Source organism: Arvicola amphibius, chromosome 9 (assembly GCF_903992535.2).
Source record: "Arvicola amphibius chromosome 9, mArvAmp1.2, whole genome shotgun sequence".
NCBI lineage: Eukaryota > Metazoa > Chordata > Mammalia > Rodentia > Cricetidae > Arvicola > Arvicola amphibius.
Window position 1 is genome coordinate 92,810,065 of NC_052055.2, and position 27,890 is coordinate 92,837,954.

At 47.3% G+C, this 27,890-nt stretch overlaps 1 protein-coding gene across 12 annotated transcripts in view; it reads left to right on the forward strand.

The window, feature by feature from the left end:
- Inpp4a (inositol polyphosphate-4-phosphatase type I A) overlaps positions 1-27,007 on the forward strand; it is a 115,466-nt gene extending 88,459 nt beyond the window's left edge. For 8 of the 12 annotated variants that reach the window (XM_038344283.1, XM_038344289.2, XM_038344284.2 and 5 more), the window contains 9 exons: positions 1,411-1,443; positions 5,444-5,616; positions 6,467-6,590; positions 8,727-8,853; positions 9,167-9,307; positions 11,200-11,297; positions 13,629-13,741; positions 14,912-15,066; positions 24,582-27,007. In XM_038344283.1, the coding sequence (XP_038200211.1) occupies positions 1,411-1,443; positions 5,444-5,616; positions 6,467-6,590; positions 8,727-8,853; positions 9,167-9,307; positions 11,200-11,297; positions 13,629-13,741; positions 14,912-15,066; positions 24,582-24,714 (1,097 nt within the window). In that variant the 3' untranslated portion in view covers positions 24,715-27,007. The remainder of the gene's footprint in view (positions 1-1,410; positions 1,444-5,443; positions 5,617-6,466; positions 6,591-8,726; positions 8,854-9,166; positions 9,308-11,199; positions 11,298-13,628; positions 13,742-14,911; positions 15,067-24,581) is intronic. The other 4 variants (XM_038344287.1, XM_038344292.1, XM_038344293.1 and 1 more) reach the window with 1 other exon arrangement.
- The last annotated feature ends 883 nt before the right edge of the window (positions 27,008-27,890 follow it).

A 27,890-nucleotide genomic window follows, 5' to 3' on the forward strand; every position in this document is an offset into this window, starting at 1 on the left:
AGACCAGCTAGGAGCCTCCTTTCTCCCCTGGGGCTGGAAGGTATGTTTACCAAATGGAATTGTCCCCTAGTAAACTAAATGCCAGAGTGGTCCCACCTGAGATGAGCACTGGCATTCATAAAGCAGACTCCTAGACTCTCTCCCTCATTCGTGACTCAGTCCTGGAGGAGAGGTTATGGCGTGGTAAAACTAAACAAACATAAAAACACATAGTTTTTCAAGGCTTGGGAATGTTCTCATTAGCCAGATAGAGGTTAAAAATCTCTGGCCGCATTATTTTTACACCCTTGAGTGTTCCTGTCTGTTAGCTGGCTGGTCTCAGGGTATGAGTTCTGGCCAAAGAGGCTGAACTCTTCAACTTACAGAAAGTCTTACATTTTTGTTCCCTCTCAACAACGGAGGAGGGACCCATACTCAGTCCGTCCTAACACCCCCTAAAGCTCATCCTGGCTAGTTCTGGGGATCTGAAACCTTCTCATGTCGGTTTCCCACAGACATCTTTTGAACCGAAGTTCAGACACAAAATGAAATCCAGTTTTACTCTTTTGATGCCTTTTCAAACTTTCTTTTCTCAGATGGCAAATCCATTTAACTAGGAATTTTACCATTTTGAAGGGAAATGTGAAATTGAAATGAGTACATCCCAGTAAGACTCAACAAAATTAGAATTAGAATCAAAATTGGTATTCTTTGAAAACCTGGAGGGACGGTTCAGATGGAGGGGCAGTTCAGATGGAGGGGCAGTTCAGATGGAGGGGCAGTTCAGATGGAGGGACAGCCCAGCTGGAGGGGGACAGTCTAGAGGAAGGGCAGCCCAGCCGCAGGGATGGCCTAAGTGGAGGAGTTTTCTAATTGGAGCCATCTTCAACCACACAACGTTTACATTTAGTTGAATTGGGTTTTAAAGACTGGCATAATGTTCTTTTTGGCATACTGGTTTGTCATTGGGCCTTACTAGTTTGGAGTGCAGCAGTAGATCTTGAACTCTGGATTCCCCAGTGAGTCAGGGCAGTGGGCTCCAGAGTTGACATGCAGACTTGCTTGGTCAGTTTGTCTCATTTGATGTTGTAAGCTAACATGGGCTCCATCACTGCACCGTCATCAGTGTGGCATCTGTGGCATTGTGTGTGTTGGTTCACTCACCTTGAAGAACATTGTATGTTGAAGTGTTAGCAACATGGATGTTGACCCTGGTGAATCACCGTTGTTCACCACTGAGAGGGCTCAGCTGCTCACAGCGGCAGGCATGCCCTTGGGAAACTGAGTAAGAGGCACCTGAGCCCAGGCCTCTTCTCCATGTTTAACCACCTTGCTGCAAGCTGCTGATACAGCAGCTCTGAGACTGAGTTGCTCATGTTTGAACTGTGTGCTGCTCCTTAATCATCCCTGTTACCCTCCATTTCTGTGCAGATTGCAGCCCCCCTCCTGAAGAGTCCAGTCCAGGTACGTGGTTTCCGCTCAAGGCTCCTGCTGGTGTCCTTTAAATATTCAGGTAGTGCTTGTAGCTCAGTTATCTAAGATTGTTTTGTGTTCCCATAGTTGGGAAAATACCTTAGGACTTCCTTTGTTATGAGGCTTGGTAAGGGACCAGTGGGACTGAAACAGGCTGCTAGACACATTGTGTTTTTCCTTCTGCATCCTAAAGCCTTTTCATGTGATTTACCCCTGAGTGCACTGGGTCCTGAGGTGGGTGATCTGGTTTAGAAAGCTACATGTTTGTGAGTATTTCTTGTACATTCACCTGAGCTTTTGCACATAGCTCTGAAGGCACAGTTGGATGGTTTGTATCGTCTGGGGATGTGGTGGCGTAGCATCCTCTGCTCAGCTTCTGGACGCAGCTTTAGAACTCTCACCAGACATCAGTCCAGGCTTTGGTTAGGATTACTGCTAAAAATGAAATCTTTCTGCTACCTTTTTATGGAGAACCTAATGTCCCTGGTTCTAGCGCGGGTTGGTGAACTAAAGTCTTGAACTAAATCCTGGCCACAGCCTGCATTTGTAATAGTTTATTGTCTGTCACCTGATGTTTTGAGTTAGTGCAGCAGAGACTCTGTTGCCCTCCCCGTCTATAAAGACTCTATTGTAGGGTGTGCCAACCCCTGATCTAGTTCCTAATGAGCTCCCTGTATTTGGCTTGTGGTTTTCTCACGATATACATGTGCCCAAACCATTTTTTACTCTAAAAAATTATCTGCATGATCTGTCCAGTGATTTCCTATTTCTGAGTAGATGTGAGGTGGAAAGACACCTGCTTTATGTCTAGAGCACAGCAGACAATGGGCACAGGATTTATAGAGCCAGTTCCGCCCACTGACAGCATCGTGAGTCCACTTACTGTGGCCACCTGGCAGCAGTCCCAGAGCCTCACTGAAGTAGTATCTAGCTGGGCTCGTCACACCTTCCCAGTTTGCTCTCCGTTCCTTTTATAGTTCTCTCTCCCCAAACGTCCGCTAGCCTTGAGTGGGTCTTAGATCCCAGTATCAGATAAACCCTTGGGCTCATGAGCCTTAGTAGATGCACAGCTAACCTTGTACTGTACGTGCCTGCAAGTCTGGGACCATGGCCAGCAGTGAGGACCAGAAGGGGTGGCCTGTGAGCCTATGGCAGGAGCTCAGCGGCTCCTCCCCACTCTGGTGTCTGTCTGGCTTATAGAACTCTTCTGCTACTTGGGAAGCACTGGTGGCTTTTCCACAGCTGATGTTAAGTAGATGAAAATGGCTCCCTGCCAGGACTCCTGTACTGTATATTTAGTCTCTCTTAACACACACAATCCAGAGGCTGAAGAGATGGCTTTGTGGGGAAAGTGCTTGCTGTGTACTCATGAGGATCTGACTTCAGAGTCCCCAGCACCCAAGTGAAAAGCCAGGAGCGGCAGAGCATACCAGTAATCCCAGCACTGGGGAGGGAGGTGGAGACAGCAAGCCAGAGCTGGCTGGCTGGCCAGGAGGTTAGCCGGTTGGTGAGCATCAGGTTCACTGAGAGGCCCTATCTCAAAAAGTAAGATGGGAGTGACAGACGCGCACACTAGACATCAACATCTAGTCTTCACACGTGCATCTATGGGTTCACACCTACATATGAGCACACACATGCATATACTACATTACATAAAGTCACAAACATACAGACACACATACACTGTCTCTCATTCCCTGTTCATACTGATGAGTTAGTTAATTTACAAACAAAAAACAAAAGCAGACTGTGGATTGGAAGAGCCCTTGACGTTATCCAAAGTGGTATGGGACATGGACTGTCGAGGCAGCAAGCATGCGTCACAGGTTAGCAGGTAGCTAAGGAGTTTACCCCGTCCCCAGAAGCAGAACATCCGCAGCACTTGGGACATTGCTTACTTGACCTGATTTTAAAGAAATAATAATAATAAGTAGTAAACTATTGTCTTTAGTTTTGAGGTAGCATGTTGAAAACTCTTTACCAACTTCAACATCCCAGCCATTTTTATTTGACAGGGCTGGGTAGATACCATGTGCTGCCATTTAAATCATTTTGGCTTGGGATCTTTTTAAATTGTGAGTTTCTATTCATACTCAAAACACCTACTACCCCCTAGCTCCTGCTGTCTCCTTGGCAGAAGCGAGCTGGCTGCTGCAGATAATGGCTTGAGAGTCGGCCATACAGGTGTCTGTTCTTAGAAGGGTTCTTAGCCTCTGTGTGGGTATGATGAGAAGGCCATCAGAAACGCTGGAAATGGTGGCTGGTGGCCTTACTGACCTCAGCCACCCAAGCTTGTCGGATACCATCTGCCAAGATGTCACACTCACCCCCTTGCAGTTTAATGTCACCCGTTTTCCAAGACAAGTATTGTACTGCCCTTTAGCCATTCCTTCTGTACCTTTTCTAGTTTAGCAGATCAGTCATTCTTATATGAGTTTCATTTCTGAAAAAAAAATGATTAAAGTGAAAAATTCATATGGGGAAACTTGGCTTAGTTAAAACAACTTAATGCTTTGATTATTTTCAGGTTAAAATGACCATGGTTATCTTATGAATTGTCTATGTATAAGAATTGGAAAAGCAAAGTAAAAATAACTGCATTTGATCTAAGCATTTCAATTCTTGCTGAAGAGCAATATTTGGGGGACAGAGGGAGCTTGTTTATTGTTGTTTTGTTTTTTGAGGTTGGATATTAGTATATAGTCTAGGCTAGCCTTGAACTTGTCATCCTCCTGCCTCAGCCTCCCAGGCCCTGGGATTATAGGCATGCCCTACCATACCTGGCTTATGAAGAAGATTTTTACTGACTACTGTTCTCAAGTGTCTTGCTCTACTCCCTGGTTTTCATTGGCCATTTTTGACAGACTGTTGACAGACTTCTTCAGAGAAACCAGAAACTGGAACTTGGTGTGTGAGGAGTTCAGAGGGAGAATGAGGTCTGGGAGTCTATGTAGTGCTTCTCTCTTATTTCCCAAAAAGGTATTCACATGGCTGAGGGGTCCAGGGCCTTGCCTGTGTTCCCACTGCTCCGCAGCCAGGCCTGGGACTCATATTTTCCACTTCTCAGTCCAGTGTTCTTTGTCACTGTGTCATATTTGCTAAGACCTTTCTGCTAAATTTAAGCTTTTTTTTTCCATTACAGACATAACCCTGTCCACATGCAGTGTGCATATCCATTTAGATTACTTCCAACCCTGGACTATTCTGTGTACTTAGTCCACACTGGCCTGTCACTGGGTGTGGGCAAGTTCCTCCACACATTCTTGGAGTTAAAGTGCTAGCCAGATGGTGAATGAACAGGGCAGGTCTCCCTTCTCCAGTGTGTGTGAAAGACTGGGGCTACCGCTGGTTTGGAGTGCTGCTTCACCCACTAGGGACGTGCTGATGCCTGTTTTTGGATGCGACACGTCTTTTTGATGTCTTCCAAAAAGGAAGGAAACAAAGGCAGCCCCAAAACTGCCGCTAGCCTTGCTCTTCCCCTCCGAGGTTCTATTTATAAAAGGCTGTTTTGGTGCAGGGTCAGAGTCCCCTTACATTTCTGAAAGAAAACTAAGCTGGAAATAGTTGACGTCAAGCAGGGACGTGGGGGTTGAAGAACAGGGGTACAGAGGAGTGGCAGGAGCAGAGTTGGCACTTGGCTGTGAGAAGGGCCATTCCATGCCCCTGTCTGTGGGCATTCCTTGTGGAATAGAAGAACCCCATGCTGTGGAAGGAGATTGGCTCTTCTTGCACACAGAATCTGATTGCGGCCATGTCATGACCTGCGGAAGCTTCTTTTCTTGTTTTCCTCAACTACCATAGTCTTGCCTGTTGAGGAAGGGGTGTCTGGCATATGTGGATGACACCAGAGTAGCAGTGGTGGGGCAGGTAGGCTGAGAAGGTAGAGAGGGGGCGAGAGAGGATGGGTAGGAGTAGGGAGCTTGCTACTTGACATGACCTCCTGGAAGCCTTTCTTTTGAATTCTAACACGCCCGTCACTCGTGCGCAGGTGAGTGGAGTGAGGCCCTTTACCCCCTGCTGACCACCCTCACAGACTGTGTGGCCATGATGAGCGACAAAGCCAAGAAGGCCATGGTCTTCCTGCTCATGCAGGACAGTGCCCCCACCATTGCCTCGTACCTGAGCCTGCAGTACCGCCGTGACGTCGTCTTCTGCCAAACTGTAAGCCCCAGAGGAAATAAGGGAGGTCACGGGCACCTTCTGCCATAGAGAAAACAGACTCAGGCCCCCTGCCCTTCCACCTTTACTTGTGGAAATCACAGGTGGCCTTGTTTTCCCCAACCTGTTGCTTTTATGTTCAGGTAGTAGAGCGGCACAGGAAGGAGACAACTTACTGAAGAGCTAGCTCTGACAGGAGAGCCCAGCGCCAAGAGGCAATGGCAAAGGCCTCTTTGTCGCCTTCTTTTTCTCTCCAAGGGATGTGACCGAGGGCCACATGGGTGCTCGTCAGTGCAGTTGAAAGGGAAGGCACTCAAGTTCTGTGGCTTGTCACAGGGCTCCATCTAAAGGTTTCAGTTACCATTCAGTGAAGAGGTGAGATGACTCTCCCGAGTTCAAAGATGCCAGTAATGGAACTAATGCTGTCAGTAGCTTGGTAGGGGGCTGTTGCTCTGTACTTCCCCCACTGATGCTGGGAAGCCTGTTTGAACTAGGCAGCTACATTCACTCTTCTTTCCAGGGTTCGTGTGGGTCTGAATAGATAGCCCTTTCCCTATGGGGAATTGATTCTAAGCTTCCAGAAAGTTTCAGTTCAGGAACACCCCCAAGTAGGTCATGTTGGAAGCCGAGCCCAAACCAAGCCCACCTTTGACAGGTGCTGCAAGATTATGGTGTTTAGCACCCTCTCCATAGCCTTTGATTACTGTGGTCCCAGCCTCTAGCCCTTCCCTGAGGGGTAAGAGATGCTGCTGATGTTCCTGGAGCAACGGAAACAAAGGGACCAGGGCATGTGCTAGCTTCTGCTTGGGGTAAGAATGCCTGTTGTACACACCATTCCTATGCCTCCCCACAGCTGACAGCCCTCATCTGCGGCTTTATCATCAAGCTGAGGAACTGCCTGCACGACGATGGCTTCCTGCGGCAGCTCTATACCATCGGACTTCTGGCCCAGTTCGAAAGCCTCCTGAGCACCTATGGTGAGGCCCCAGCTTGGCCCAGGGCCACAAAGGTGGTTCCATTTGTGCCTCTACCTCTTCTTTCCAAATGTTAAATAAGCCCAAACGTCACCAGGATAGATAACAAAGAACCAGGTGATAATCCTGCAGTTCTATATACCTCTTGGATTGCAGAGGTGATGTTAAAAATATCTTGAGGGTCTTTCTAGTGAGCATGGATGATAATCTGGGTTTCTTCTGAATTGCTCCCATCACTGCTCTCTGGTGCAGTGATGCCTGTACACTGAAGACATTTGTAATTCCATGAGCTCCTTTCTCTAGCTGAGAAGAGTCGCTGGGTCAAGGGGAAGGGGTGGACAGAAATTTAAAAGCTGATTCCAAATTGCCTTTTAGGGAGACTCCTTCTCCCAGACATGCTTTCCATTTATTTCTTCCAAGAAGATGAAAATGGACTATGTGAAAAAAGTATTTTTTTCATTTTGGGATTATAGGGGTTTTTATTATTATTGCTATTTCTTTTTTCTTATATTAACCCCGAAATTTGCCCTTCTTCCTTTTCTCATGGTTCCTTCCCACTTCCTTCTCTCTCCTCCCAATTCACTTCTCCATTTCACTTCAAAAAAGGGCAGGCCTCCCAGGGATATCAACCAAATATGACAAATCAGGTTGCAGTAAGAGTAGGCCACTCCCCCACATATTTAGTCTGGATGGATCAACTCAGTAGGAGGAAAAGGGTTCCAAAAACAGGCAAAAGAGTCAGGGATAGCTTCTGCTCCCACTGTTGGGAGTTCTACAAGAAGACCAAACTACACAACCATAGCATAAATGCAGAGGAACTAGGCAGACCCATACAGGCTCCCTGGTTGTTGGTTCAGTCTCTGTGGGCCCCTATGGGCCCTGTTTGGTTGATTCTGTGATCTGTGTTCTTGTGGTATCCTTGACCCCTCTGGCTCCTCCCCCTTTGCCATGGGATTCCCTGAGCTCCACCTAATGTTTGGCTGTGGGTCTCTGCATCTGTTTCCATCAATTGCTGTATGAAGCCTCTCTGATGACAATTGGGCTCGGCATCAATCTATTAAAGAATCATTTTATTGTTGTTGGTCATAGTGTTTTTGTTTTTTTTTTCCAGTTGAGTTTGGTTCTATCCTAGGTCTCTGGGTCATCCAGCCTCTGGGTCCTGGCCTTCCAGACAGTGTCAGATATAGGCTTCCTCCTATGGCATGGGTCTCAAGCTGGACCAGTCATTGGTTGATCACTCCCACAATTTCTGCACCACCCAGTACATCTTGTAGACAAATTTGTCGGTCAAAGATTTTGTGGCTGGGTTGGTGCTCCAGTCCCTGCACTGGAAGTCTTTCCTGGTCTTAGGAGATGGGCATATCCATCTTCAGACACCATATCCCCCATATCTTGGAGTCTTAGCTAGGGTCACACTTACAGATTCCAGGGAGTTTCTACTGCACTAGGTGTCTACCTTGTCTGCAAAATTCCCAATTCCAGTTGTCTCTCCTAGAACTCTCTCGCTCCATCCTCCCCTAACTGATCCCTTCTCTTCTTGTCCCTACCTGCCCCTAGAGCACCTTAGACATTTCTTCTGTTTCTCCTCAGGGAGATCCATGTGTCCCTCCCTTGAGCCTTCCTTGTTCCTGTGACACTGCATTCAAGACTATTCCCCATTTTCTCTTCTACCAGGTTCAGTGTATCTGGTTTTATGTTGGGGTCTGTGATCCACTTGGACTTGAGTTTTGTGCAGAGTGATGAATATGGATCTATTTGCATTCTTCTTCTTCTACAGCCATACCACCCTGAATACATTCAGTCTCATCAGATTATGGGTTTTGATGGGGTATCCAGCCATGGGTGGTGGACAAATTGGCCACAACAAAGCTGTTTTAGTTTCTCTCCTCATCCTTGAAGAGTTGGCATGGCTTTTTGAGGTTCCATGCACAAAAAGTTTGAGAAGGATGGAGCCCAGCCCTCCAGCTATGTTTGCAATGTTGTTAGGTGGTCAGTAGCGGATTCTCTCACAGAGCACTGTGTCAGGGGAACGGGGCTCAGAGAGTGCCTCCCATTCATGCCCTTAACCCTCTGCCAACAACTGTCCTGGGAGAGTAGCAGGCCTTGGCATCACCCTTCTCTCTTTTCAACTCTTCTCAGGTGAGGAGTTGGCCATGTTGGAGGACATGAGCCTTGGAATCATGGACTTGAGGAATGTGACCTTTAAAGTCACCCAGGCCACTTCGAATACATCAAATGACATGCTGCCAGTCATCACAGGAAACCGGTAAACAATCATGTTTTAAATACTACAGTCAGCAGCAGTGTGGTTGTTCATTTGTGTTTGTCTCAGGACACAGGACACAGTCTGCCTTGTGCTTTGCTTTTATTGTATTGTATTGTATTGTATTTTACTCTTTTAAAACATGACATACAGCCTTCCCCCTGCTCATGTCAATTTCGTAATTTCTCTTTAAGGGTGTGAGTGGGCACATGAGCCACACTGGCCAGAGTCTCTCCCAAGGCTCTGGAGTATGCTGTGGGTCTATACCCTACTCTCAGTGTCCTGACCTCACCCCTACTTTTCCTCTCTTTTCTAGTGATGGCTTTAATGTGCGAATCCCTCTGCCAGGACCACTCTTTGACTCCCTGCCCCGAGAGATCCAGAGTGGCATGCTGCTGCGGGTGCAGCCAGTCCTCTTCAACGTGGGCATCAATGAGCAACAGACACTGGCTGAGAGGTGTGTGCCATTCTCCTGGTGCCTTTGCAGCTGGGTGTTTAGTGTCCGTGGAGCTGTGGGTGTGGGCTCACCTCAACTTGGGAAAAAATACACAGTGGTTTCTGGGAGATGTTGTACAACTTTTAGTAGAACAGGGCATGATCAGATGTGCATGCTAATTAGGTCATATTGCTGTCCATGGGTAGAAAGGAGTCAAGTGAAACATGAGATTGTTGCTGAAGAGACTGGACCACAGGGCAATGCCATGGATCTGACTAGGTAGAGCAAGGTGTAGTGTTCTGAGAAGGGACCAGCTGGAGAATGATGTAAGAAGCATGGGGAATCAGTAGACTGAGGCCCTAGCCTTCTAGATTAGACAAGTGGGTTGGTGCCTCCTCTGAGCAGGACACTGGGGAAGGCTGTGTTTCGAGCAGATGGTGCCTGGGCCCAGGTTGAAGCACCAGAATAGGAAACGGAGCTCTCCCAAGCCAAGAGCTGGAATAATACAGTTTGAGGAGAGTGGGCCTTTTGTGGGAGCTACAGCTGAAGATGTCCCAGGAGAGAGAATGATGTTCCCTGCATGCAGCTGCTGTTAGGCAGTTTCTGGAGAGGACTGGGACAAGTCTAGGAGCAGTGAGAAGAGCGGGTAGAGGAGGGGAATGCGCATGTTGGGTGGAGTAGAAGGGGGGCAGCTTTGGCTTGGTTTGTTTGCTTGCTCCAGCAGCACATTTGTAAGTTTGTTTTGCTTCTGAGATGAAGGGAGACTGAACAGAATGGAAAGATGCCTCCTTCCCCAAGGGGCAGATGCCTACTAGACACCAGGGTGAACTGTCTGAGGCTAATGCTGGTATGGCATAGAGCAGGGGGGTGGTGGACTGCGCTCAGGGCCCAGGTCTCAGATTGCACAACTGCAGGGCCCTTCCCCCTCCCCCTTTTAACTATTCACCACCTTCCTTGCAGGTAGCATCCATTACTAACCTCGTGTATTTGATATAGTTATTCTTACAACATGTAGTGGGCATAGGTCAAACCCATTTGATGAGGAATGAGCAAAGGCCGCAGCCCAGCCCAGAGGGGCAGTTAGCATTCACACAGCAGAGGGTGACTTCAGATCCAGCATAATCTCCTTATTCCTGGCTCGCCCACTGTTGTCCCCTTTCTTGGGTGCCTTTGAGGCAGAAAGACATGAGGACTGTAAGCTGAGAGCCTATGACACTCAATGGACCTTCCAGTCTCTGAGCCTCATGCTTTTGGCCGCTTTTTGTTGCTGTGACAAAATACCTATTAAAAAGATTTAAAACTAAAGAAGTAAAGATTTATTTTGGCTTATGATTTCAGAAGCCTCAGGCTGTGGTTGCTGGTTCCATTGCTCCTCAGCCTGTGCATGGCAAGACTGGAGATCATGGAGTAGAGCTCATATGGTGGGTGGAGTAGCTCAGCCCGTGTGCCTGAGACAGGAAGGGTCAGAAGACAAGGCTGACCCTTCCAAGACGTGCCCAGTGTCTGCTTCCTCCAAGTAGGCCCCAGCTCCTAATGAAGCATTTCCTGGGAACTCAGCAGTGAGTCGTGGGGATCCAGTCCCTCTCACTGGCGCCCAGAGCCCAAGCCTTCCACATGTGAACTTGCTTGGGGAGACTTCTTACCACACTGCAGCAAGCGCGGACGCTGCACCAGTGTCCTCTTAGGCACATCACTCTTAGGCGTTCCTGTAGTGAGTTACAGTAGCTTCTGCTTGGGAAATCTGTCCCCAGTGCTGTAGGGATGGCTTCATCCTCAGGAAGGAGAGAGAGACTTGGGGTTTGGACTTGCAGGTTTTCTGCTTGGGAGAATCAATCCTCATAGATTTTTTGTAGCTTTCAGTTTGTTAGAGGAAGATGGCTTGGCCCTTCTGCTGATGTCTGGTTCTCTCCAAGGTTTGGAGACACATCCTTACAAGAAGTCATCAACGTAGAGAGTTTGGTGCGGTTAAATTCCTACTTTGAGCAGTTCAAGGAGGTTTTGCCGGAGGACTGTGAGTATCCCTTCACTCGTACCATGTTCTCCATTGCTTGTGCTGTCTTCTTCATTTTGGACGCTTGCGCTCCAGCCCTCTGCTCTCTGATGTGGATGCTGCCTAGTGCATTCTACTGCAGCAGTGTGACGTCCATGTGTGTGCACAGAGCCTACATGGATAGATTTGAGCTGTTCTTTCTCCACCCTCACATATGTACATGGTGTCCCGTTCATCTGGCTTGAGTCCCACCAGGAAAGCTTCCCCAGGCTGCAGCCCCTGCTTCCCCCTTCTGCAGTTGATACTCTTCTGCTGTGTATGGTGTAGCATTTTCTGCCACCATGTTCTGCTTCTCACTGGTACTTGCTGTAGAAGACTGTGTGCATCTGCTGGAGCACACACCGGGGGTTCTTGGAGGCAGTCCAGGGGTTCTGCATGAGCTGTCTGTGAGTTTCTGTCCCTGGCATGTAAAGCAAGAAGCAGAAAAGACACCTCATATGAGTGTTTATGGGCAGCATGACCCTGTCCTAGTCCCCCAGAGCAGTGGAATTCCATGATGTACTCATGTATGGTTCTCTGTTCTCCATGTGAGGACATGTCAGAGAGGGTTCAGGCAGCCACAGAACTCAGGAAGAAGTCCGGCGCTGCTCAGCATCCCAGTAAACCCACTGAGCCTTTGCCATGTTTATCCCCAGTGAGACAGGCCCTGCCTCTTTGGGTACCACACAGAGCATACAGACACCATCCTTGACTGGAGATAAGTTTGGTTTCTCTTGTGTGTGGGATGGGTCTGAAAAGGAGCGGTGTATTGACTGGGGATGTAAGCAGGCTTCCCTCACATTCTGTTAGAAGGTGAGAGGGATCCTAGACTTGAGAAGCGATGAGAGACAGCAGTGTGAGAGCATCAGCAGCTCTGATGAGCCAGACGCCAGGCCAGGGCCCTGCACGCTGTCCCATGTGCACTGCTGTGAACCATAAGACGTCAGCGTTAGTCTGTGTGTCCAGGGAAAGGAAAGGTTGCCTGAAACCTGTATTCGTAGTCAGTTAAGAAGGACCCAGGAGAAGACATTGGAATTCATTTGGTGGTGCTCATTTGGGAAACAGGAAAAAGCTGCCTCTGCTTGGGCTCCCTAGTGTGCTGGTTAGACTGGAGGAGGGGACACAGGCTTCAGGCAGCCCCAGGAAGGCAAGGGTGTCCCCTGAAACATTGTTTTCTCTGTGACCCTCACCTCCTACCCATATGGCATGGTCAGGGGAGGAGGCACACTGCAAGGTTCTTACTGAAGCCCTGAAGCCAACAGTTAGAGAACTTTAAGCATATTGGCCTTAGCATGTGGATCCTTTCATAGTGTCTTAGTCAGGGGTTCTGTTGCTGTGGTAAAACAATATGACCAAAACACAGCTTTGGAAAAAGGGGTTTCAGCTTACACTTCCACATCATAGTCCACCATCAAAGGAAGTTAGGATAGGCCCTCGAGGCAGGAACCTGGAGACAGGAAGTGACACAGAGGCCATGGAGGAGGAGCCGACTGTTCCCATGACTTGCTCACCCTGCTTTCTTATAGAATTCAGGACCACTGGCCGGGGTGAAATCATGGTGTGGGTCTCCCACATCAACATCAATTATCAGTAAGGCAGTGCATCACGGACTTGCCACAGGCCAGTCTGGCAGAGGCATTTTCTCAATTGCGGTTCTCTCTTCCAAAACAACTGTAGCCGGTGTCAGGTTGACATAAAATTCTCCAGTACCCTTCATAATACCTTCAGAAATGGTTGCCTTGTCTTTGATTTTTTTTTTTTTTTGTCCCAGGTTTCTTGGGTGAAGCAACATGACATGGGGGCTCAAGAGGTCCTGCAAAGGCCTGGAAACTTCCATAGTGGAAGAAGGTTGTTGTTAGGATTAGTGGGGTTAGGGATCCCTGGTCCGTTCAAAAATTCTTCCTTCAAGTGTGAGTTGTGGTCCCTCATAGGAGGCTGCACTTGACTCTCCCAAGGGTTCTGTCCACTCCCTAGTCAAGACCCTGCATTCCTGATGTGGGTTTGGAAACCAGGCAGCTCACCCTCACCTCTTGCTCACCTTGCCCCTTAGAGGGGCAAGAGGCTTAGAAAATTATAGTTCCTTTGGCATCCCGTTCTCCTGTCTCTTGGGAAAGCCAACAAAAGATAAAGGTCACTGCCCTTTGATGGTGGCACTAATAGCCGTGGAGGAAATTCAAGGATCAGCATCCTGCTAGCCACATTCAAATCCGTAGTCACCTTCCTCCCATACCTGCTGTGAAGCAGGAAAATACTTCCTCAGCAAAAGTATCTTTGAGTGGATTCCCTCTGCCATGGACTCCTCTTCTCTTCCAGGTCTACCTCGATCTCGGAGTCAGACCTGCCTGCCAGAGCTGCTGCGGTTTCTAGGACAGAACGTCCATGCACGCAAGAATAAGAATGTGGACATCCTTTGGCAAGCTGCTGAGGTACTTGTCATGGTGCAGAAGAGTTCCGGTGCCCTTCCAACAGCTGCCTTAGCAAAGACAGGCAGGTCAAAACCCCAGCCAGGGAAGAGAGCGCAGATCCCTCCAACCACAGGACACAAGGAACAGTCTCTGCATAGGTTCAGGGATGCTGGAAGACATTGAGCATCGTTGACCAGGAGTTCATTCTGATCGGCTGCCTGCATTTCCACAAGAGACATGGGGTCTCATGTGTTGTCCTCTTAAGAAGCCTGAACAGTCACTTTGTGAGGTTCATAGGGAGTCTGTGGCTACCTCTCAAAGCTCCTAATAGAATTTTTTTTCTTCCTTTTTTCGGTTTTGGTTTTGGTTTTTTGGTACAGGGTTTCTCTGTGTAACTGCCCTGGCTGTCCTGGAACTTACTTTATAGACCAGACTGGCCCCAACTCACAGAGATCCGCCTGCCTCTGCCTCCCAAGTGCTAGGATTAAAGGCGTGCGCCACCACCACCTGGCCCTTATAGAATTCTTACTCTGCACTGCCGCTCAGACCTCCTCACTGCCCCAAGCACCTGCGCAGCCGGTATTTCCTCAGAACTTGAGTCACAGAACTCTAGGTCTCCACTAAAAGCTGGGGTATCCGAACAGTTTCCTACTCTCCCGCCACTCATACCACGGAAGTATGTCCTGACCAATCCCAAGATCCGGGACTAATGCCATACCCATGACATTCTACCTCACTGCCTGGCCCGAGGAGGACCTGTGAGTGGCATGTGTCCCCTGGTTGGATTATCCTGGGTCCTCATTCCTTGGACCAGATGTGCCAAGAAGGCACAGGCATGACTTAGAAGGGATAGCTGGTAAGGGTTAGTTGCAAAACAAAAAAGTCTCTAGAAGAAATGTCCCTTGAGAGCATATACAAGGGACAGTTCCCCTGAGGATGGGGGTGCAAGATGGTCAGAGATAAAGTCAGGCTCCCCAGGTGGCAGGGCCCTCCAAGAACTCGTTTGGAGCTAACTTAGGTTCTGATACCAACTCAGCAGGACAGAGTTGGGGAGCCAGGCAGTCAGGCTAGAACTAGGCCTGAAGTTACTGCTAGTGCTCCTGCCAGACCTGTGGGGTGCCGCCTCCCCTTGAGGGTGTTGCCTTTCTGCTGGCTTTTCTCTCCTTAGAAGAATCCATTTCCTGTTGGCAGGTCTGTCGCCGCCTTAATGGGGTCCGATTCACCAGCTGCAAGAGTGCCAAGGACCGCACAGCCATGTCAGTGACGCTGGAGCAGTGCCTGATCCTGCAGCATGAGCACGGCATGGCCCCGCAGGTCTTCACGCAAGCCCTGGAGTGCATGCGCAGGTGAGTGAGGGCTCCCGTCAGGCTGCACCTACCCAGCCACCTGCGCTCCCTTTGCTGTGTAAACTGCAGATGAGCCCGTAACCCTGAGTTTGACCACTGCTCCAACTACTGAGCCTGTCAAACTCAGGTAGTATTCTCTTAGAAGGCCAGGAGGACAGCCAGCACTCTTTGAAGAGAACTGCACTGACCCCAGAGAGTGGTGGGCAGGCTGGGGATCAGACAGTTCAATAAGGATGGGAGCCATGCTTGCCCAGCAGGCAGCTGCTTTTACATAGTGTATGTGTGTGTTGTATACCCCCAACGCCAGTGAAGGAACCGTGTCTGCAGGTTGCACTGTTTTGCTCTGCTACCTTTCTAGTAGTGGACGAGTTTGCTCTCTTGAGCCGACTGTCCAGTGAATGTTTCATGGCGACAGCTGTTTGTGTTCCCTGGCCACCTCCCCCTAATGATGTCCTGATTCTGAGATGGCAGATGTGTTGGCAGAATGAAACCCAGAGTTCAGATTGTCCTCTGTTGATGGATGCCTTGTTTCAAGCACTGCTGGGAAGCTCCCTACCTCGCATACCAAAAGAAAGGATAAGAAACCTGGTTTTCCTGTCTCCTTTGATGTAGTCACCAATGCTGTTAAAGTCTCGTTTCCAACAGTCACTTCTACTGAATGTTCTGTATCATTTGTCCTCTCACCAAATTCTTTAAAGTGTTCAATTCTCTTATCCTTTCTATATGTTTCTGCCATTTGACCTTCTCACAATGCACAGAGTGATGCCCAAGCTCATGCCTCTTGATAGCAGCATAAATGGCATCATTCCGTTCCTGTTTTGTCTCCAGGTTCATTTAAAACCCTCTGTAAATGTTCCTAGCACTCCATGCCTCTGTCTTCAACAATGGAAAAGCAATGGAGTCTTGGAGTCACGACGGGTCTGTATCCAGAATCTCCGTACCCTTTTAGCGTCTATACCAAATGTGATCCTGGTTCTGAGGGGAACAGCTATTCTGTGCCCCATTGTGCGGTAGGGGGAAAGGCTGATTTAGAGAACCACAGAGGTCTACCACTGAGGAATTGAGGATGACCCAGACAGCAAAGGTTGGCACCAGTGTCCTAGGGGCTACCTCCAATTGTGCCCCCCACTATATCCCAATAATAATGCAATAAACTATGTCTCTATCAATAGATTAATCTATTGGTAAAAGCAGAGTCCTCAGGTCCCAGTTACCTCTCAGTGGGGCCCACTTTTGGGACCCATATCTTCATCAGGTGAGTTCTAATCTGTTTAGCAGCCACAAGTTCTTTAGCCAGCTTTATCTGTGCCTCATTCTGGGAAAATCTGAAAGTTTTCAAACCTTTTAGCTCTGCTTTTTGTTCCCAGTTCTTACCATTAATCTGGCCAGCAACACCCATGCACCAGCTTGAATAATGGGCTGCTGTGACTCCTTCTGACAGATTATTTATACCGTCCACGGGACAAGGACAAAATATAGAGAGATTATTTATACCGTCTACGGGACAAGGACAAAATATAGAGAAATTCTTTGCCAGAATGTAATATGGATGGCCTCTAGTCTGGCTTCCAGTTGAGTCTGTTCCCATCTGAAAGAAACCTCGTGAACAAAGCCTTTACTGTCTCCATTTTGTTTGACATAATGGACATTTGAACCTCTGATTTACCCATTGAACTCTGCTTACAGCATCCTAAGCATTTATAGGCTGTTTCTCCAGACTCTTCTGAGTTCCTCCTGCAAGCCAGTTCCAAAGGCTTCTGAGTCTGATGATCCAGTATAGTCATAGTACCCCACTTCTCCAGTAACAAACATGTATTGGTCAGTGTCCCATTGCAGTGACAGCACACCTGAGAAAGGAGCAGAAGGGAGGAGGCTTTGGCTCATAGTTGGAGAGGTTTAGCAAGTTTGTTTCTGCACTGTGGTAAGGCAGAGTATCCTAGCAGAAGGGCATGGCAGCACACGGTTGCTCACTTGACAGTTAGCAGAACCTAGAGTGACAGAGACTGGGACAAGATGTACCTTTTATAAAGACACATATCTTTGCCCTTGCTCCAGTAAACAAGCTCCCATCCATGTTTTGGTCAGAAGCTCTAACTAAACTCAGTGAGCCACACACAAAGGAGGTATGGAAGGAAGGGTGAGACTTGTCGAGAGGGGTTCCTTCAGGAAGAGGGAGGGGGTTATATAAATGTATGAAACTATCTCAGCAAACGTAAGGGCTGTTGAGATGGCTCAGTGGGTAAAGAACCTGAGTTGATCACTGGGACCTACATGGTGAGAACCAACTCCTGCCAGTCATATGTGCCCCCCACCTCATGCGCCTGGCACATGCACAATGAATGTAATTTAAAAGATTTTAAAGACACATACTCTACTGTCCTACACCCTCCAACCAGGCCCCATCTTCTACAGTTACCGCCTCCCAGACTATTAGTTTACTGATGAAGGCCGAGCCCTTGCCAGCCACTTCATAGATTACCATCTTTTGAGCACTGCTTGTACTGGGACCCAAGCCTCCTTTAATACATTACCCTTTGGTGGAGGAACACGTCATAGTTAGACTGTAACATCACATTTGACACGTCATTCCTTAGGTTAATAGTCCCACGTCTTTGTAGATCTCTAGCAGTTTGAATACAGGTTAGTAAGTTGCACTTGCTCAATGTCCTGGAGTGTCATTCCTGTCACCATTGTCTGCTCAGAGGCCCTTAGGGTTGTTTTATGTACTGTTTATGGACCCCATGACCGTGAGCAAGGAATGACCTTCTTCCTAGGAAATGGGCTTATTCCCTGCTCTCTTTCTCTGCCTCATTCAACCCACTCCCTCTCTGTGACCACAGCATTTCCTAGGATCTGAAATCTCTACAGCAGGCATACTTTAGTTGAATGATTATTTTCCACAGCCATTAATACAAAACAAAGCCTCTGCCTGTCCCACTAGCCTCAGCATAGAGACGGTGCTCGCCACTGCCCTCTGCCGACCCTGAATGCCCTGGGTCCTCGCCTCAGGCCTTTGTTCTCTGGTGACACAGTTGCACCCAACTTCTGTTTCTGGATTCACACATGTGGTGAAGACACTTCTGTTAGTTATCTGCAAGCCCTGTGGCTACAGTGGCAACAAGCACGGCAGCACACCGAGAACCCTAACGAAGGCAGCGGTGGATCCCAGCAGTATCATTGGGTAGATGGTGCATTTGGCTCTCTTGCTTTCTCACTATGTCTTGTCAGATGAGAGAGTAGAATGTACAGGTGGGAACAGAGCTGACGTGCTGACTCTTGGAGGTGTGTGCACATACGCACACACACAGGCACATATGCGCATGGAAATAATAACAATAATAATTGATCTGTAGTGGTGCAAGATGAATTCTTGTACCAGGACCCATTTCAAGTCCCCAGTGTATAGGAACGTGAGGTTGGGTCTAGATTCACATACTCAATTCCTGTAAGGCATGTGGGCTGAGCCCAGCACCCGTCTGGCTGGGGCTGAGGATAATGGCACAGGTAGAGGTGGCCTTCTATCCCATGTTAGGAACTGAAGTCCTCCTGGACAGCCACAGTGACCCACCGGGCAACCCTGGCAGACACTGTAATCGTCCGTCAGTGCTTGCCAGCTTGCACAGTGTCCCCTGTCAGAAAAGCCCGTTTCAACAGAGCCAATCCTGAGCTTAGGGCTTGCAGAAAGCCAGGCAGAACACAGCTGCAAGAGGTGTCTTGAGCCCCTGCCTACCCATCTGTTCTTTCAGAGTGCCTGCCATGCCCTGAGACCAGAGTCCGGGTTAGTGTGGCTGTTTCCTAGCTAGGAAGAATGTTGGTCCTCAGTCATGTGGTTCTGGATACCGTCAGAGTGCCCTTCACGTTCTTGGTACTGGGTCTTGATCCCAGGACCTAGTGTCCTCTAGCATAGTTATCACTGAACTACACTCAGCCTCCAGAATACTTTTCCTTTAGGATTAAAATAAGGGAAGAAAAATCCAAAATTTCCAATGTGAATTTGGTTGACTCCATTTTGAGGAATCATCTAGAACAGTGTCTTACAGAGGTGGAGACAAGATCGCTACACCCCTCCACCACTCAAACTGAGACTTGAGGCAGGTCGGGGAGGACGCTGCCCTGGATTGACACCCAGGTAAATGAGTTTTGTCTGTGTGGTTGATCAAGAATCAGCTTCGTACCCACCGCTGTACTCCCCGTCACCTAGGCATCTGTGAGAAGGTCAAACCCCATGGTTCTTCATGTTCAGCTTGCTTCTCAGAAATGCCCGTCGCAGCATGTGGGGCATGACGGGCGGCATGGAGCTGTGCGTGGCCATGAGAGAGGGTGAACATGAAAACCATCTTTCAGCTACATGTGTTAATTTTGGTAGACTACAGTATTTCTTTCTTATTTTTCACTTCTCTTTCTCTCCTTTTTTTCCTGTAACTGTGCTGCTTTTATTTTGGTCTTTCGTTCACACCCTTCTCTGCATTTTATTTTTCTTTCTGTTGTGGTTCATTCCATTTTTTTTTTCAATCTTACCTTTTGGTTCTCCTTTCTCCCCATACTTTTGGGTAAAACCCATCGCATGTGTCTGTCTTTTTGTTTTGTTTTGTTTATTTCTTTCCTGCCCCCTTTTCTTTTCCTTTCTCCCAACTTTTTCCTTTTCACAGCATTGGAACACGGGAGGTAGTCACCCAGAAGAACTTGAGCGGCCTGGTGCCCATCCGAGACTTAAGGCTAGACCCCAGCCTCCTTTGTTCTATTCCTTTATTAGCTCTGAGCCCCAATTTACTGATTGTGTGGCTCTTTCTGAGCATAGCATACCTGGTGACCAAATTACGCTGCAAATAAATATTATTATGAAAATCAATTAGTCACAAGACAGACAAAAGTGCCCGAATATGTCCAGCCACCGTGTACCAAACTGGACAGAAGGAAGGTGTCAAAGCGAGTTCTGCCAAGAAATATCTCATGCCTTACAGTTTGATGTTCTGTTCTTCTGAACTGTAAATACCTGCCAAATTCTTTCATCGAGAGGACTTGTTCATTTTGATTGTAGTGTCTTCAGTGCTTGTAACATGTTCTTCTGGTGCCTGTGACTGCATTATTTAGCTGGCCTGGAATTACTTGTACCAAATATCCGACCTTCTGATGTATAACTGTTTATTACCTGTACATCTTGTGTGCCCTGCTCCAAGAGAAAGGGATGCTGTCTGAAAAGAGTTTGTATATTTGATACTATTCCTCAAGTGTATTGCTAACCTTCCTTGCCTTTTGAAGAAATCATCAAGAAAAAGATGCTTTATCGGTTTATCTAGATACCCCTGTTTAGTAGGATTGGACTTCCTACTTTCCTTTCAAAGCGTAGTCCTGGAATTGCAATAGCAAACAGTTTGTAGAGTCATACTTCCTTGCTTCCAGTTATTTCCACTTGGTGACGACACAGCTGTGGATACAGGAGCACATGCCACCAAGTCCAGCACACAAACTTTACATCTTGCATGTGACTTCAGGGTCGCTCTTAATATGCGCAGTAGCAAGAGTTACATACTTTTTCTTGAAATAATTTTTTTTAATTTAAAAACTGTATATTTTATTCTAGATGAAGTCTATATATCTTTTTTCTTTTACTAATACAATAAGGTTAATAATGAACAAAAAATCAAAGAAGATGTTTTTAAAAAATGAAGCTTAAGTTTTGGCCGTTGTGAGAGAGCTGTGAAAATGGGAGATAACTGTGGGTTTGCGTGTGTCACTCCTAATTTTAGCATTGGCACTGCTCGTAAAATAGGATGACTAGTCGCCCTGACACTCCTACGTGGACCAAGTAACCTAGGGAAGGTTCCACTCACCTTGTGTAAGAAATAGTGACTGTCTTCTTCATCTTCTGGTTCCTATTAGGGTGTATTTCTGCTTTTGATTGCCAGTTCGATGAAGGGGATTTCTTTTCACGAGTGTGGTGGAAAACCCGGAGTGACTTAGAGAAGCTGGAGTGTCTAGTATCTTGACATTGTCACACCCACAAACCCACCCACCATAGCTCTAGCCTCTCTGTTTTCTCCGGGAGACTTCCTGACCATCCCTAGAGGACTGTCTCTGCTCTGGCTTCCTCTCAGAGAGTGAGGTAGAGGAGCTGCAGAGCAGTTAGCAGTGAGCACTGCAGAGCGGTTAGCAGTGAGCTCTGCAGAGCGGTTAGCAGTGAGCTCTGCAGAGCGATTAACAGTGAGCTCTGCAGAGCGGTTAGCAGTGAGCTCTGCAGAGCGGTTAGCAGTGAGCTCTGCAGAGCGGTTAGCAGTGAGCACTGCAGAGCGGTTAGCAGTGAGCTCTGTAGGCGTCCTAGTGCAGGCCTCACCACACTCTTTCCACATACACAGGTCTACTTGGCTCTCCTAGTGTCAACGTGGTGACAGTTTTGTGGCATCTCCCAGTTTAGCGCTTTAGCCACTGCCAGCCGACATTAATCGCCAGACAGACCTGTCCAGTCAGTGACTCTTTGAAAGGAATGTTTGCTAGGTGCCCTTTCCCTTCAAAGCATGTGCTTCAAGCCTTTAAGCTCATTTTGTTTGCTCCATTTGAGAGGGATAGAGTCCATAGTCTCCTTCCATCCCCATCTCACGGCCTCCATTTCTTGCTCTAGGTTGATAACCTCCTGATAACAGGGGGTGACTCAGGAATGCACCGTTTCCAGGGTTCAGAGCTCATAGACAGATGGGGGGCATCTCTGGAGGTAACTGCAGAGATAGCACCCTCTGTCTCCTATGGCCCAAGATGCCCCTAGCTCCCTAGCTCTTTGCACAGACTCTTCTCAGGACCATTGTACACAAACCCAGGCGGGGAGGAGAACTGTGGAACATTACGGCCTGTGTGGTGCAGCCTCCCTCCTGTCCCATATAGCCTTGGCTGTGGGTTGGGTCAGGAAGGCAAGCCATCATGAGGTTCCTTGTTTCTCTCTTCCAGGGCTGAGTGGACTGCAGTACACCTGCAGGCACAAGAGGCTGGCTCTGGGAGTCATCCTCATCCCCACGGGGGATCTGAGATTTGCATTTGCTTTTTTCTTATAATGTATTGGGGAGGTGGGGAGACCAGCCTTCAGTATGCTTATCCTTTATACTGGATTTGAATGTCTTTAAAGCCTTTTGCTCATGAAATCAAGCCAAATGTGCATTCAGAATCCTGTCAGCAAGAAATGAGGAGAAGAGAGAAAGGAGATAAGTTGAGCTAGGCCGCTGTCAGTGTTGGGCAGCAGTGTCTGGGTTCCCTCTGAGTAATCCTGAGCTGTGGCTAGAGACTGCTCAGTCTGCATCCTCTGCAGCAGCCACTTTTGAAGGAGAGAACCATTCTCAGGAATTCTTGCTGAGTGGCCTTACAGAATGACTGTGCACGTTCTACGAGCTAGGCTGATGCCACTGCTTCCTCCTGTCCTCCTCAGACAGAGGTGCTAGAACAGGGGCATGGTCCTTCCACAAAGCCACTCCCCATGTCTGCTGTGGCATGGCCTAGACAGGGGCCCTCAGATGAATTATAATGTGGAAGAGATCTTAGGATTGTCCTTTTAGAGTTTCCAAACTTCCAAAGTTGACATCCTTAATATGAAGCAAAGCTTAAAATAATAATAATAAAAAGAACCAGAAGCTGCACAATAACTAAATCTCTCTTGTTAAAATCGGCCCAAACCTCGTCATGTGCTGCTGCCTCCTAGAGACAGACACTGGTGTATTGTGGTCAGTGAAGTGTTCTGCTTCAGGGCATCATGCTGGACTCTGCAACAGGACACCCTTACCCCCTCCGCAGATCTTGTCCCCAGCCTTCAAGCCAGTTCACAGACACCTGCAGACCGTGCCAACAGTAGCAGCATGTTGACCAGGCACATCGGCCTGGATAGAAACATGTAGAAGAAACAGTTTGATTTTAAAGCCAGATTAAATTGTAAATTCATAATCAATGTATGCAGTCAGCTAAATCCAGTATTAGTTCCTTTCACAGGTAAAGACAGGGACTGTCAACGTTTTTAAGTTCTCATTTGGCATTACAGGCTAGGTGGGTTTGAGGACCTTCTGTAAATGGAGAAGCTGTACCTGAAGTAGTCTATTGGTAAAGGAGCTTCCAAAGACCACAGCAGATTCACTGTGCACAGGAACCTATAGCTTCTTAGCTTCTGCTTTAAATAGATTTCTATTTTTATCTGATTACTGAATGTTGAGCAGATGCTGTCTGTCATTTGCTCTGGGTGACCCAGGGGTTTGGCTCAGGTGACACACCCAGCCTAAGGCTCGTTGCACAAGTGGCAGTGTCTGTCAACAGCAAGTGGGCGGATCCTTCTTCAAACCGCCTGGGCTTATCTCTTTTGAGTAAACATTACTGTCTCACCAAAACCTACTTGACATGTTCTTAATAAGAGGACTGTCATTTTCATTTTGAAAGGCTTGAGCTGCTATTTTTTAAATGTATGTCCTGTGATCTTCATAGAATTTGAAAGACTTTTTAAAAATCACTATTTTCTTGGTAACTGCAAGTTTTACATCTCAGAAAGGGGATTTTTTATTGAACTTGACAACTACTTGATTTTATTGTTACTCTTTAAGCATTATAAAGATGCAAGTTTTACTGTGTCATGGAAAGGAATTTATATTAAGAATCATTTTTGGCTGTTAATTTTATGCCATTCCAGAGCATTGCCTAGAGAATCCCTTGAGGTTCGCTCTGAGGCCTCCCTGACTCTTTATCCCCTTGCTGGGCACCGTTTGTCTTGCCCCTGGGTTGCAAGGACATCCCTCCATCAGTGTGGCTAGGATTCGAACTAGTAGTGAATTCTGTAAGGGAAGAGCTCTGTGGGCCCACACTGGGCTCAGTAGTGCCTGTACAAGAAGTGGCCGCAATGAAAGCAGCCCACTTAGAGAAGGTGGTTGGTGACCACCAGGAGAGAAATGGTGCCTTCACAGCCACCAGCCTGGTAGCCGTGAGGATGTGTTCTGCAGCCAGCACATGCAGTGCAGCCTGCATGGGCGGGCACTTTGCACTCGCACAGCTGCCCCTGGGTGGAGACAGATAGCTGAGCAGCCTCCTCTGCCAGATGTTTTTTACTACCTGTTGAACTCTGCAAGGAAAATCGGCATTTGGGGTTTGATGTGTCACAGAGTTTGCTACCATACAAAAGGTACCGTGTTCCTGGTAAGAATAAAATATCCCCATTTACCCAGTTTGCTGTACAAAAACCTGCGAACCACAAGTTATGATAGAACCCCAGATAAGCAAACCCAAGATACACACAAAATCATGTATTTTTAAAATAATTGTGTTTGCTTGGACACACCGCCGCTCTGGACCTGCCAGCCGCATCCAGCATGTCCCCATCTCTGTGCTTTGCTCTGCTTCGTCCAGAACCATCTGTGTGCATCTGTTGTAAAGGAGTCTAGCACCATCTGAGTTAATCTTTTTTTTTAATGCTATGAAAATAATAAGTTCATTTCATCTTAGTTTAAGTCTTTTATTTTTTCCTTTTTTATTGCTGTCATTTCTTGTGCTTGTTTTTTCCCCAGTGAGGGTTGTCGAAGAGAAAATACAATGAAGAATGTTGGAAGTCGCAAATATGCATTTAACTCCCTGCAGCTGAAGGCCTTCCCCAAGCATTACAGGCCTCCAGAAGGGACTTACGGAAAAGTTGAGACATGAACACACGGTTTCCTCTAATTAGCTGTTACGTAATCAATGTGGGTACCCTTTAGTGTCACATATGATTCTTCAAGAAGACCAGAAGGATTTGTTTTTATTTTTGTGTTTTTAAAACTACTTCACTAAAGAGTCTATGGAGCATGATTTTGTGTTGGAATCTGTAGGGGTCATGTGTGGCTCAGTAGCGTGGATAGTGATGGCTGCCCTTAACCATAGCTTTCAGCTGCAACTATACAGTTAATGTCATAGTTCCTAGAAGAAGCCAGCTTGGTTTGTCTAAAATTCCAGAAGACTTTTTCAAATACCCACTTACACACTGCTCACCCAACTTATTTTTCTATTCAGTAACTCACAAGTGAGCATTGACTTAAGATCTATTCTCAAAAAGTAGCTGCCCCATTAAACTTCAGGTCCCAGGTAGAGGATAGGCTTTAGCTCAGCTTGGGGAAAAGAAGTCACACCTTCATGCTATGAGGGAAGCTGGCTCTAGTGACTCTCAAAGGCCACACTCCTCTCTGTGGATCCAAAGTGAAAGGGAAGCTTGACCAGTCACACCAGGAGCCCATCCCCTGGGGCCACGCTGCTTCCCGCCCCTTCAGTAATAGAAGGTCTGCTGGAGATCCGCACCAGCTGCGAGGTCCCCAGACCCTGCCTCTCCATAAGCTCATGATCAGGTCCACACCCACAGGACGTATCTCCCATTCTCTGGCAATCAGGACCTTCGATGTGGCTTTTGAGGTGTCTGAGAGACACCTCTCCAATCGGAGATTTAGGGCCACAGAGACAGTAGATACTTAAATATTTTCAGAAGAAATGTTCTTCTGGGAGCTTTCTAACAATCTTTTAGAAGACCACAAATCATGTTCGAATGTCTAAAAAACCATCTTAGTTTTTGGTTTGCAATAATTGTTACTGTTCTCCTTCTGTTATACAACTATTGGGAAACAGTTAAAACTGCCCCTACATTGAGAGCCTAAGAGAGGTTTGTGAGACGAGAAAATTAGGGATTTCATAGACGATTTAGTCTGGTCATCTTTTACAAGGTGATGATGAGTCTTATCTGCACATAGCAGATTTTTTTTCCTTAGAATTTATGTTTTATAAATTGTTTATCATAATTCTGTTTACATGTTATTTAAAAGGCTGTAAAAAGAACTGTATGGAGTATATCCATGATGCTGATGCTCACGATTTGTGAACACCATGGGAATTCTTATACAAGTCTAGCTAGTTTCTTTTGGCTCCTTTAGAAACATGTAACAAACTTGAACCTGGGACACTGAGGCACAGACAGGACCAGACCTTCGACAAGAGTCAGGGAGGGTGCAGGCATCCCTTCTACCAGTGTGCAGACAGCCCCCGACTCCTGGTGCCCCACTCTCAGGGCATGCGTGGCACTGTGGAAGGTGAGTGGCAGAGAAGCTCTCACTACCCAGCCCTCCACACAGGGCCTGCTCTGCTGGTATCAGATTCCCAGGAAGCCTCAGTCCCTGATCGTAGGCCACTGGGGCTTAGTGTGGTTGGCTAAGCCTTTGACCTCTTTCTCGGTCCATTTACTCTAAGTTTTTAGTTTCATTTTTTTTCTCGTTTGACATCACTGCCTTTTTAAAATATTTCTTTGGACTTTAAAATCAAATATTTCTGTGTTCTCCAGCTTTTCTTTCTGTCCACACTTACAAAGGGAACAGAGCAACAGCTGACTCCCTGTCAGCGGCTTTGCATGGGGATTACTTTCTCTGTTTTTGTTTTATAATATGGGTCACCATAAAACTCTAAGAACTGGTTAATCACGGAAAGGACTGTGACTTCAGTGTTTTCTCTGAAGGCATCATGACTGGCTTCCAGTACATCACTCATGTCCCAGGCTTGCTAGGAAGGGGCACCGTGCACAGCGCGGGCACAGGCAGCTCCTGGCTGCCCCAGGGCTGAATTGTTCACTGGTTTTACTGGCTTCCACAAAGTGACGTTCTGTCCACTGCCTGCCCCCACTTAAAAAGGAATGTGCGGTGTCAGGACAGCTGGGAGTGCCGTGTGGATCCTGTCAGCTCCTGCAGCTGCTGCCGTTGCTTTCCTTTAAAGATGTACAAATATTGTAGAATACTGTTTTATCCCCACACACTTGTACTTGCCAAGCTTAGTGCATTTAAATACTTTTATTTATTTGTTTGGGACAGTATTAATATATATGAACATATAGTTACTGTTTTATATATTCTTAGCTCATTTAAAGCCATGTATGCTGTAAATGTGCTTGTCTTAAGAATGGTAAATAATAAAACTCACAAGAACATCACACTTGGTCTCCCTCGATTCTTTCTCCTACACTGGAAGGAAGTCCACAGCCAGGACCCGTGCATTTTACCACTGGGCTTGGCTGCCAGGGTTCATAGCTTGTAAGTGGCTAAGATCTTTTTAAGCATGTTTTTACTTAATTCAAATTAGGGTGCGTGGTTAGGAACAGGGACATTGGCAGACAGCACCAGACCCCAATCAAGGTTCTGTTTCTCACTGGTCAGTGACTTGGGGCAAGTTGCTGGATCTCTCCAAGACCGATAACAGAAGTAGGTCCCTCAGTAGGTGGCTGTGAGGACCTTGGTCTTATGTATTCATGTGTGTTGTCTCCTTTCCCTGAACAACTCGGCCTCTCCCCGCCTGTGGGCGCCGCCATGGTGTGACTTGGGCAGAAGCATCTGTTCAGAGTTGCGGTGTCACCAGCATCATGGCGTTAGTCCGCATCTCCATCAAGGACTGTGTGTCCAGTAACTTCCCTTGGTGATTGCTGGCCGTGGAAATGAATCACAAACAACATGACTGTGTTTGGCTGTCTGGAAATCTCCTGTTGCCATAGCCAGTGCTTTCCCACTCTTCTTGCAACGCAGGAATGGAGCCTCGCTTAGTTTCTGTTTCTTTGAGCCTCTGCAGATATCAAAAGTCTGCTCTACTGATGCATGTGATTTCGTGACGTCTCTAACAATTAATAAGGATTCTGTTAACACCTGTTATAGGTGGAAGCTATTAAGGCTGTTGGTTAGCTGGGTTTTGGCTTCATCTATGTTAGGGCTACAGAAGTCTTAAGTGTTTTTTGTAATTAAAGGTTTTGTTCCATTTGGTGTGTGTTCTGAAATCAAGTTTTGGCTTTTCCACCGAGGATGACTGTGCCTTTGGTGTTGGAAGGC